Raw genomic sequence first — 12,512 nt, 5'->3', positions numbered from 1 at the left:
GCCTAAGTCAGCCCACTGCATTGTGTATCTTATGGTCTAAAGCCTACCAACAACAACGGCACACAATTTTGGTTTAATGGGGAGACACCTTCTTTAATCTAAAAAATAAATAAATGGTTACAACAGTTAGGTTTTGATTATGTTGTCAAAGATCAATAAAGACGCAATATCAGTCACAAGCAAAGGTGATTTATTTACAGTCTGAATATATTTTCCTTCTCACAAGAATTATTTACTATCTGGATTTATCAATTATTTGGTTAAAATAGTCAAGACCAAGCAACACAATATTGAAATGAATAGATAAAAGCTAAACAGAGCACATACATGATAACCTCAATTTGAGCAATTTGAGCCCCATCATCAAAGGCAGATACAGCACAAGTCAGATGTAGCCTAAAATCACTTTCACCATGTATAGAAAAAGTAGAAACTTAGATCTGCATTCAGTTTAAAACCTTCTCCTGTGATGAGCCACATCACACTGGACACACCTGGTGATAAAGGACAGAGACAGCTCACCAGCAACAGTTAAATCAAATTGACACGAGACAAATTCTCACTGACAGTTTATTAAAAAGTAATCAAGATGAGGTGAACACCTCACGTCACAAAGGAAAACAATAAGCATACAAATTAAAATCAAGACATTGATAAATCCGCTAATACATGCAAGATAAATAGAAAACCTGCAAGAAGAAATAGAAACATGCAAGATGAAACAGAAAAGTAAAACTTGGCTACGGAGCTGCAGACCTTGAAACAGCATGTGTTTTTCCTTATCCAGATACAGATTGAGTCTTAATGCCAGGTAAGTAAACAGGGCCATAATACCCACTGTACACTGACATGAGCTATGAAGGAGGAAACTGCTAATTATTTATTATTCTTTTTATTTTCTTCTTTTCTCTATGAGCGATTCAAACTGATGCTATTATGCAAGAGCTGTGTGGTGTTTTTCTTTCTATTCGAAGTAAACTACAGTTAGTTTTGCTTTCCCTATTCTCTGGTCTCAGCTTGTTTTATTACGTCACATATTTAGCTGGTAGGTAATTACGGCAGCTCTGAAGGGACTTTGGTCATAAAACCAAAGATATTAGTACATGATTGGAGAAATGCAGGCCCTAAACAAAAATATAAAAGCTAAACAGAGCACATACATGATAACCTCAATTTGAGCAATTTGAGCCCCATCAGTAAAGGCAGATACAGCACAAGTCAGATGTAGCCTAAAATCACTTTCACCATGTATAGAAAGAGTAGAATCTTAGATCTGCATTCAGAGTAAAACCAGAGCAGGCATTCAAGTAGGCCGGACCTAGCTGGCGTTCCACCAACTCATTGATGAGCTCTATACAGAGGAACTGAAATAACACACAGGTATTTCGAGACAATTGAAGCTGGTGTATTCCAGTTTGTGTGTCAATAATGTTTTTAAAGAAGATGAAGCTCGGAGAGTTTGCTCAGAGTCAAAGACCAATAATTGAGGACATTAGATCAGGAGATCATGGAGGCTTGTTTTATTAAATAAACCAACATATAAATATAAAGCAGGTGTGTGTTTATTTTAGAAGCTTGGCACTTGTTGTGCTGCAGAGTAAAGCTTATCAACCCTCTCTTAAGAAACACTCATTAGATACATTAGTACACATCCCTGAAGACGCATGCTGTCTCACTGTCAACCCATCCTTCTTAAGAATTAAGTGAAACCACTAATTGCAACACACCTTGAGGCTACTATGCAATCGTTCGAATGTTTGCAACATGAGAAACCACTAGATAATTTACAAGGAACAGTATGCAGATTCTCGAGAGGTTTGAAGTAAAAGGAAGCGAGCAAACACCATTGTTATCATACACACGCTCAGCAGACTTCACTTTGGCCTCATGTTGCGTTTTAGTCCACTTCAGATAAGCCGTTCCCAGAAGCTGCTCACTGCATTCAGGTTCTTAGAAACTGCGTGCTTCATGTGTGCTGTAGATTATTATGAATCGTTTGTCTTTATCAGATATTTTGCTTATCATGCTTTTTTAGAGCAACAAAATGTACTGCTTCTGAGCAAAGGGTTTGTACAGAGATCAACATACAAAAAATTGTTTCAGAGAAATATATTTGGAAAATTTAAAATACTGGAAAAGATTGATGGTTAGGAAATAGAAAAGCTTAAACTAGTAATGGTTCATTTTAACGTCTGAGGGTTTTCAGAGAAAGGCCTCATCATAATGTTTCCTCTATAACTAACATTTAAACGTTTGTTCTTGGAAAACATCAGCAAGACTACGGCTTTACACTGTGAAAAAGGATTTTCGTAGATGTTGGAGATCCCCCCCAAATAACCCCAGAAGTCAGTCCCATGCTGCTTCTCTTAGACCCGGGGGTGGGGGTCTTCCTGGTTTCAAATGTGAATACAGTGTGCAAATGTAGAGTGAGAACGGAGGTGGGGAAGAGGACAAGAAAGGGGGAGAATGTGCAGGGATCCCAAAGCAAATGATGTGCGGATGTTTTAGCAACATAATCTAGAAGCAATTTAATGCTTTGCCTTTTAGCCATTTATTTAACTCAGAAAGCATCCTAATTGGACCTTATAAGAATATGTTGGAAATGTATTGTTTTATCAAGTTAAAGTTAAAAAAAACTCCTCAACTTGTGCAATGAATGTAAGATGTATTAAAAGTGATATTGCATATTTTAGAATAGAATAGTCTACTCGTGGTTGTGCAGGAGTGGACAAACCTTTTGCAATACTAGATTTTCTATTCATTTTTAGATGATTGACTTTTTGTCAAAATACTTTATTACATACATGATGTATGATTATGTCATATTTCAGACATGGGGTCAAATAGAAACACTCCCATGTACGTCATCTATGAGTGTAACAAACCATATAGTTTGCAAAATAGGAAGATGACATGGCAACCAAACAAGGACTTTTGCTATTAAACCAGATAAGAATACTTTAGATAGATGATAGAAGATTATCAGTGTTGGCATCGCTGACCCTTTTGGCAACTTAGTTTAATCATCACTGATCATGATTCCGCGTAGCTTAGCCTTATGAGTCATTACATAAATGTGTGAGTAACTTATAAAGAGGAAGCAAACATCCTCTCCTCAGCTGAATCAGTTACCTGGGGACAGAGGGAAATTCCCACAACTTTTTTTCAGCAATGAGGAAATGGGAATTTTATGATTATCAGGTGATACGTCTGTGATTTTATTCCACGAATTGAAAAAAAAAAACTCTCGCTCATGTTCCATTTAAAAGATGGCATTATTTTCACTTGGCTTGTCATGTGATAGGGAAAAGTAAACCTGTGGAATCATAAGAGGATCTGTTTTCACTTTGTCTCAGTAATATTTGTTACTATTTTAGCTTCTCTATGCAGCCTATGAAAATGTTTGTTGGTGTTATGTTGGCAAGAGGAAGCTGCTAAGTCTTCTCAATATTAGTAATATAATAGCTAATGTATCACTAATGTTACATCTTAAATAACAAAAAAAGGAGCAAGGGCTAAAAAGACTAAACACAGGTGATGTATTGCATATAAATACATTGTAAAATATATATATTAAATAAAAAATATATATATATATATATACAATTTTGCTACATTTAACAATGTAACAAAATTGACTCCTCAACTTCCATATCTCGTGACAAAATGTTTATATAATAGGATTCACAAAGGTCGTGTAGGCCTTCTCCACAGCAGAACTGCAATGTATCCATACTGATACGTTGCATCAATATACGTAACTATTTTATAAGTACAGGGAATGATAGATTACTGCTGTAAATTTAAAAAGAATAATTGCAAAATCAGATATTCCCCCTCTATAATTGCTTTTTTCCCTCTCTTCTCATAACCTTTGATACAAACTGGACTCGGGCACATTTGATAATGGTATCCTTGTTCATTCTTTGGGTAAATTAGGGGTGTATTTGAAATAATAATAATGATTACAAATGTATTTCTAATGTATTACTAATGCATTCAAGCATAAATAGTATGTTTGTGTGGAAGCTGGTCAAGGTATAGCTCATTTTAACTACTTTATTTACTGTTGGGTAGTTACACTTACAGTACAGTTTATGATCATCTTTTATCTTGAATCTAAAATATTATTCTGCAAAGTAGCTAATAACTATAGATGTCATATAGATGTAGTGGGGGGGAAAGTAACCTAGCTGTAATAAATCATTATAAAATGGAAATACTCAAGCAAGTGATATGAGATACAGCATATGAGTATTATATCACCATGGAAACGAAGCAGGTCTATGACACCGGATGAAGTATGGGTCCCGTTATTCAACTTCCGGGTAAAAATATTGTGCATGAAGTCAAATCTGCTTGCAAATTCATTTGGTCGAACTTCTCGGCCAACTTAACCTTGTAAAATGTCCCGAGGCTCCAGTGCAGGGTTTGATCGACACATCACCATCTTCTCTCCCGAAGGAAGACTCTATCAAGTCGGTCAGTATGTGGCCTTGTTCACACTAAAGCCGGCTCGCAGGCTAACGTGTTTGCTAGCTAGCTAAATGCTCTGTCATGGTTCGTGTAGCTCGGCTTCTGGCTGATAAATGACACCCCGCCAAAGCGAAAGCAGCTTCATATAAAGGCATTAAGGTTGTACTTGTCTTCTGCCAGTTGTTATTTAACGTCCACTTTGCTCATTCTCTAATTAAATATAAAAGCGCGACTCACAATAGCTAGCTGGCTAGCACGCTAGTTAGCAAGTTTAGCATTGCAGTCAAGCGAGCTGATTCATAGCTGTGAGTGAAAACGTGCCATTGACTCAAATGTTATGGTTACGTTGAATTGAGTTTTATAATATTTTTTTACCACAATACTTTAGATTGTTTTTGTAAAAAAATCCAGTGAAAATATTCCGCCCATGTGTTGTTTCCACAGTTTGCTGTGCAGCTTTAGTTTGTGAAATTGATCCTATGATCTAAGATGAAGTGTTGTGTTGATGTCATCTGATGAACAACAATCAGGAGAAGCTGCTCTACAAACTGTTTATAACATAACAAATAGTTGTATTCCCAAATGTGCAGCCATAAATCCTACAAGTAACATCACCACTCATTTGATGCATCAGCTTAATGATTATCCATCTTCCGTAACCACTTATCCAGTTAAGGGTCACAGGGGTGCTGGAGCCGATCCCAGCTGTCAATGGGCGAAGGCAGGGTTCACCCTGGACAGGTCGCCAGCCTATCACAGGGCTGACATATAGAGACAGACAACCACTCACACTCACATTCACACCTACGGGCAATTTCAGAGTCATCAATTAACCTAACCTCCATGTCTTTGGACTGTGGGAGGAAGCCGGAGAACCCGGAGAGAACCCACGCTGACACAGGGAGAACATGCAAACTCCACACAGAAGGTTGTCTGGCCCGGGAATTGAACCCGGGCCCCTCTTGCTGTGAGGCGACAGTGCTAACCACTACACCACTGATTATGTCAAACGTATTGATCAGATGATAACAGTCCTTTGCTTGTTGCTTCAGTTTTACTGCTGAGGGAAACAGCCATCTGTTTGTACATATTGAATGCTGTGCTTGTTTTGTGCTTTCTTCCCTTACATTCATGTATTCAGATGAACATGTAAACATAAAGACACCCTCTTGTCTTGCTTATTTGCAGAATATGCCTTCAAGGCCATAAACCAAGGCGGACTCACGTCAGTAGCAGTCAGGGGGAAGGACTGTGCAATTGTTGTAACACAAAAAAAAGTACCGGTGAGTCTTTGTTTTCCCGCTGCTGTGAGAGTGGAAGCACTGTGAGCATTGTAAACTCACAACATCCTTACTGACAGATAAATGTATTCACTTTAAAGCTCTTTACATGTGGAATTTTCATGGAAACTTGATTTGGTTCATTCATTTCTAAGTGAGTAAATATACATCTTGTGTCCATATTTAATTTGGAATTGTTTATCATAGCAAAATGCATTACAATGCACCTCAGTTTTTCTCCAAACGCATCTACTCTTATTTTAAACTACTGGTAAAACAGTTCACAGTTAAGAAGTTTATATCATGTAGAAAACAAATGGATTATTTTGCTAGTATGAAAAATGTTGAAATGTACATCATGTTTTCATAGCCCATAGGGGTGTCTTCAATTGCTTACTTGGTCTTACCAGTAGTAAAAAGACTTGTTGTAATATAGAGTGTTAAGCTTATATTATATGATTATGATAAACTTAAAAGCAAAGCAAATATTTTCTCAATAGCAGTAATGACATCAAAAGATGTGGCAGCTGTCCCTTTTATCACACTTGCATACATTTCTATGAAACCCTCTCCTCCTTGTTACAGGACAAGCTGCTGGATTCTGCCACAGTGACCCACCTCTTCAGAATAACAGATAATATTGGATGTGTGATGTCTGGGATGACAGGTAAGCTTTGGCGCACACATTAGGGTGTATACTGTATAGTTAGCGGTCTGGTATTAATCAAAAGGGTTTATTGGTTTAAGATTAATCAAAAAGTAGTAAAATAGAATTTTGATGGATACAACTTTCAGCCCCTCTGTCAATCTGTACTTACTTGTTTAGTTGTTGTTTTTTTACATATGGTGCATATTCAGCAGCATGTTTGCACTTTCTTCTGATTTTCCTCCTCACCTTCTGTTAACTGAAGCATTTGAAAGGTGAACTTCCCACCTTTGTAAACTGTGGTCGCTACAGGAAATGCACGAGTTTAGGACAAAAAAAAGAAGAAAAACCTCTTTTTAAAATAAGTGAAAATGATGAGTCTAACGGATCATTTCACCTCTCTGTTCTTCTCAGTCACAGCATTCACTGCAGCTGACGGTTCTTCTTTCCACACTAATGTCATTTTTGCCATGACAACAGCTTTCTCTGTCATTGGAACGCTGCATTAGAGATTAGGAGTACCAATATGAATGTGGGACAGTTAAACAGGTGCTTTGAACCAATCACCCACTTTTCTCTCCTCTAGCTGACAGCAGGTCCCAAGTCCAGCGAGCTCGCTACGAGGCAGCCAACTGGAAGTACAAGTACGGTTATGAGATTCCAGTGGATATGCTGTGTAAGAGACTTGCTGACATCTCACAAGTCTACACACAGAATGCTGAGATGCGACCACTGGGCTGCTGTAAGTGTCTTTCTACATTTACCGTTTACCGTCCGTTTAGGGGTTTTCTCATGACAGTAAAGTAGTGATCTATCGGCGTAAAACACCAGAGCCAAATGTCATAGTCTTCTCCGTTTGCTGTTGACTGCAGGTATGATCATGATCGGCATAGACGAGGAGCACGGCGCCCAGGTGTACAAATGCGACCCAGCAGGCTACTACTGCGGCTTCAAGGCCACTGCCGCCGGAGTGAAGCAAACAGAAGCCACCAGCTTCCTGGAGAAGAAAGTGAAAAAGAAACTGGACTGGACCTTTGAACAAACTATTGAGGTACAGCAAATGTCTTGACACGGATGTACCACAGGTTGAGAAGGAAGGAGCATGAATGTTAAAGTAACCTTAGAGGTGGTTTTCAGCTGTGTGGCTTCTAATTTCATCATTTTATTAGTGTTGAGAAAATACTTAAATACAATTTATAGAAATATCATTAACACAATCTCATGGTTTCTTCCCTTCAGACGGCAATCTCTTGTCTGTCAACCGTTCTCTCCATTGACTTCAAGCCCTCTGAGCTCGAGGTGGGCGTTGTCACAATACAGGACCCCAAGTTCAGGTAAATGACCAGAAATATATGGTGATTTGATCCAGCACCACTTTGTTGACCCTGTAAAATGAGTGACAGTTTCCCAACATGATTTCTCTCATCTTTGGTCATTGGCACTCACATTCGGCTTGATGTTTTCAGAGGGACTATTCAGAGAAACATACAGTGGGTACGGAAAGTATTCAGACCCCTTTAAATTTTTCACTCTTTGTTTCATTGCAGCCATTTGCTAAAATCGAAAAAGTTCATTTTTTTCGCATTAATGTACACTCAGCAACCCATCTTGACAGAAAAAAACAGAAATGTAGAAATTTTTGCAAATTTATTAAAAAAGAAAAACTGAAATATCACATGGTCATAAGTATTCAGACCCTTTGCTGTGACACTCATATTTAACTCACATGCTGTCCATTTCTTCTGATCCTCCTTGAGATGGTTCTACTCCTTCATTGGAGTCCAGCTGTGTTTAATTAAACTGATTGGACTTGATTAGGAAAGGCACACACCTGTCTATATAAGACCTTACAGCGCACAGTGCATGTCAGAACAAATGAGAATCATGAGGTCGAAGGAACTGCCCAAGGAGCTCAGAGACAGAATTGTGGCAAGGCACAGATCTGGCCAAGGTTACAAAAGAATTTCTGCAGCACTCAAGGTTCCTAAGAGCACAGTGGCCTCCATAATCCTTAAATGGAAGAAGTATGGGATGACCAGAACTCTTCCTAGACCTGGCCGTCCAGCCAAACTGAGCAATCGTGGGAGAAGAGCCTTGGTGAGAGAGGTAAAGAAGAACCCAAAGATCACTGTGGCTGAGCTCCAGAGATGCAGTAGGGAGATGGGAGAAAGTTCCACAAAGTCAACTATCACTGCAGCCCTCCACCAGTCGGGGCTTTATGGCAGAGTGGCCCGACGGAAGCCTTTCCTCAGTGCAAGACATATGAAAGCCTGCATAGAGTTTGCCAAAAAACACATGGAGGACTCCCAAACTATGAGAAATAAGATTCTCTGGTCTGATGAGACCAAGATTGAACTTTTTGGCGTTAATTCTAAGCGGTATGTGTGGAGAAAACCAGGCACTGCTCATCACCTGCCCAATACAATCCCAACAGTGAAACATGGTGGTGGCAGCATCATGCTATGGGGGTGTTTTTCAGCTGCAGGGACAGGACGACTGGTTGCAATTGAAGGAAAGATGAATGCAGCCAAGTACAGAGATATCCTGGAAGAAAACCTCCTCCAGAGTGCTCAGGACCTCAGACTGGGCCGAAGGTTCACCTTCCAACAAGACAATGACCCGAAGCACACAGCTAAAATAACAAAGGAGTGGCTTCGGAACAAGTCTGTGACCATTCTTGACTGGCCCAGCCAGAGCCCTGACCTAAACCCAATTGAGCATCTCTGGAGAGACCTGAAAATGGCTGTCCACCAACGTTCACCATCCAACCTGACAGAACTGGAGAGGATCTGCAAGGAAGAATGGCAGAGGATCCCCAAATCCAGGTGTGAGAAACTTGTTGCATCATTCCCAAGAAGACTCATGGCTGTACTAGCTCAAAAGGGTGCTTCTACTCAATACTGAGCAAAGGGTCTGAATACTTATGACCATGTGATATTTCAGTTTTTCTTTTTTAATAAATTTGCAAAAATTTCTACATTTCTGTTTTTTTCTGTCAAGATGGGTTGCTGAGTGTACATTAATGCGAAAAAAAATGAACTTTTTCGATTTTAGCAAATGGCTGCAATGAAACAAAGGGTGAAAAATGTAAAGGGGTCTGAATACTTTCCGTACCCACTGTATATACCATGTCACCTTACGCTCTAAGGCTCATTCACACTCTTGTATGTTTGGCTCAGGGATGTAACCAACGATTGGTTTCATTAATCTGCAGCAATCTATGAATTGTTTTGTCTTAAAAATGTCAAAAAGTAGTTAAAACACCAGTTTTAATTTTTCTCACCATAAGGTAATTTACTCAAATTGCTTAATTTATTTGACCAGCAGTCCAACACTCCACTTACCCTATTGTCTGTTATTTATTGATTATTTCAATTCCTCCCGTCCTCTTTTACAGGATTCTCACAGAGACTGAAGTGGACGTTCACCTGGTGGCCCTGGCAGAGCGGGACTGAGCGAGCAGACGCATCACCTGTCGGATTAAGATAGAGCATGATGGGATATGCAGTTCCCAGATGGAGGCTGGGGTTATCTTTGTTTGCTGTACATTCACCCCCACTGTTTCATTCAACAATAAAAAAAAGTTTTTTCGAGTTAAATAACCATTGTCTTTCTACCCGTTTCCTATTTATTGGGAAGATGGTGATTTATTTTTGCACATGGAACTGTTTGCATTCTCCAGTCAAATTTACACTTAATGAATATGTATGTAATCACTTTAACTCCTGGCCTCTGTTTTGGTCTGCGAGTTGAGTTTAGCAGCAGGGGGAAACATTTCTGGGAACAAGAGCGTGTGCAGAGCTCAACCTCAGAGCTTCCTGTTGTGGCGCTGAACGCACTAAAATCACATGACATACCGTGGTGCTGTGGAGAGCCTGTTTTACTACACAGTGATGTAGACCCGATTTGACCTCATTTTCTCAACATTTCAGCTTTTATTTTTGTTTTTTTACACACATGGAGGATGTCAGAAATAGACTGCTTGCGCTCACCGGATATGTCTTACAAGTAGTTTCTCTTTGCAAAGGGAACATTTTCTCCCCTAATGCTTTTGACTAAGCTGACATATGGCCTCTGGTGTGTGGTGGGGGAAATGGTGGCTCCAGCTCAGCTTTTCATTTATATGATCATCAGTTTGACTATTTCCCATCAGTCTTCTCTCCGCAGCTTCAACAGATCAGAAAGAAAAATGTATTTTCCATCCTAAATGCTGCAATAGTCTTTAAGAGTTTGCTATTTAATGTTAGTCTTTTAGTTATTTCCCCTGTCCTTTTTAAAAGGTAACAACTTTGACCTTGGATAATCCCCCTGCAGCCAGGAGGACAATTACAGGCTACAAATGGTACACACTGCTATTAAACCTCATCACTAAGGGACACTTTCTCCGTACCAAAGAAGTGTTGCCCTTGATCTACTTTATACTGGGAATTCGAGTGAGTTCTTTGTGACGGCAGTTAGACTGATGACTACCTCTAGCACATTTCCAATATTGGTAAAAGTAACTCGGTATTTCTAGCGAATGCCAGTTCCCAGCTGCCATTCAGCGGTAGTGTCTGGGTAGGGCGGAATGTTTAAGTACACCATGTTCCTCTTATGCTGCCCAGGGACTTTCAGCGCGGTGACTCAGACCCAGTGACCTCGCCCCAACAAGGAAATCCCAGACTGTTACAAGTGTGAAAATTTTTGTCTGCCACAAGTCTGGGCGATGACTGTCTTCCTCGTCACTTTGTTTAAGTAAGAAATGATGCTCATTTTTAAAATGTTGAAAGGCTGTGAAACACATATGGAAATAACACACATCAGTCACGGCTGTGTATATTTATAAACTTCCTTTTTATTCAGAACAACTTTTTGTTAATTGTGTTTAAATTCACACATATTTACAGGTACAAAAATAATATCTCTGTATTTACAATATATTACACATGTCTCTTCTGGTATATACACATCAATGTACATTTACAGTATATAGAAGGACTGTATGGAGGTCGTCCTGCTCTTTTATGGTGTTCCGGCGCAGATCATTCTGTGATCCTGACCGGGCTTGACCAGGCTGGACACCATCTTCATCTACGTTTTTTTGATCCCAAGACCAGCACCTGTGGACTTGGACGTGGACGGAGGGCGTGGACTGATGTGTCCCTCGTTAGGGGCTGTGGCTGGGCCACATAGTAGCAGCTTCACTGTCGTTCACACCACCGGTAGACGGGATGCTTCTGTTTTACTTTCCGAACTTTATGTCATCGTACAGCTGCAGGAGAGAAAATACAAGATGTTAGGAACCCAGACTTTAAAAAACACAATCCTATAAAATCTTCAGGTGCTTTGGCCTTTGAGGACTCTGATTCAGAAACTAACCTCATCCTCCGATGAGTCCAGATCCTCCATGTCGCTCTCATCTGTTTCGCTGTCAGGCAGCTCCCTGAGCTCCTGCGCCGTCTTCTCGTACAGCTGCCGGCGGATCTCCTCGCTCTGGCGTCCGTAGGTGAGGTGGTACGGCGTGAAGCCGCCGTAGTTCAAGCAATTCACGTCAGCGCCCAGCTCGAGGAGGCGACGAACCAGTGTGGTGTTCTGGAGATCTACGGCCAGATGGAGCGACGTCCGTCCACTGCACTGTTCCTATGAGCAACAAGGTACAGAAACTGTTAGGTTCCTGCTGCATCAGACCGAGGTTTTCCTTTAGAACTCCTATTTGAAAAACTGGCTGCCTCTTTATGTGATGACACATACCTGTGCGTTGATGTCTGCACCCAGCCGAACTAGGCTTTCAACCAGTGAGATGTAGCCATTAATGGACGCCAAGTGGAGACAGTTGTGTCCTGTGGAGAAAGGAAAAGCTCAGTTAATAACCAAATTCAAGAACTGCCTAAGTGAGACATGATATTCTGTGTGTCTTTAGGGAATCCATTTTAACTCAGTACTTACCACTGTAGTTGGGGAAGGAAGCCATAGAGCCGATGTGTCGCTGGCAGTTCTGGGTGATGACACCGAAGCATGCGAGGGAGCCCTTCTTGCAGGCGATGTGGAGAGCCGTGTTCCCGCTGTCGTCAGCCAGACGGGGGTCGCTGCCGGCCTTCAGGAGCCTCTCCACCAACTGGGGCTGCTCTGTG

The 12,512-nt window shown here is 40.5% G+C and overlaps 2 protein-coding genes across 2 annotated transcripts in view; one reads left to right on the top strand and one right to left on the bottom strand.

The window, feature by feature from the left end:
• The first annotated feature begins 4,307 nt into the window (after positions 1–4,307).
• LOC129106865 (proteasome subunit alpha type-6) lies at positions 4,308–10,001 on the top strand. Its single transcript, XM_054618130.1, has 7 exons — positions 4,308–4,482; positions 5,665–5,759; positions 6,342–6,423; positions 6,989–7,144; positions 7,275–7,453; positions 7,642–7,736; positions 9,800–10,001. The coding sequence occupies exons 1-7, from the start codon at positions 4,407–4,409 to the stop codon at positions 9,855–9,857; spliced, it is 741 nt and encodes a 246-aa protein (XP_054474105.1). The 5' UTR covers positions 4,308–4,406; the 3' UTR covers positions 9,858–10,001.
• A 1,215-nt stretch (positions 10,002–11,216) lies between these two features.
• Positions 11,217–12,512, bottom strand: part of LOC129107007 (NF-kappa-B inhibitor alpha-like) — a 2,416-nt gene continuing 1,120 nt past the window's right edge. The window contains exons 3-6 of the mRNA XM_054618330.1: positions 12,328–12,512; positions 12,133–12,221; positions 11,761–12,021; positions 11,217–11,653 (exon numbers count right to left, since the gene is read on the bottom strand). The exon at positions 12,328–12,512 is cut by the window's right edge and continues 23 nt beyond it. Of these exons, the coding sequence (XP_054474305.1) occupies positions 11,624–11,653; positions 11,761–12,021; positions 12,133–12,221; positions 12,328–12,512 (565 nt within the window). The 3' untranslated portion in view covers positions 11,217–11,623. The remainder of the gene's footprint in view (positions 11,654–11,760; positions 12,022–12,132; positions 12,222–12,327) is intronic.

Source organism: Anoplopoma fimbria, chromosome 18 (genome assembly GCF_027596085.1).
Source record: "Anoplopoma fimbria isolate UVic2021 breed Golden Eagle Sablefish chromosome 18, Afim_UVic_2022, whole genome shotgun sequence".
Taxonomy (NCBI): domain Eukaryota; kingdom Metazoa; phylum Chordata; class Actinopteri; order Perciformes; family Anoplopomatidae; genus Anoplopoma; species Anoplopoma fimbria.
Note: the sequence above shows the minus strand (reverse complement) of the source record. Positions and strands in the feature narration are given on the sequence as shown.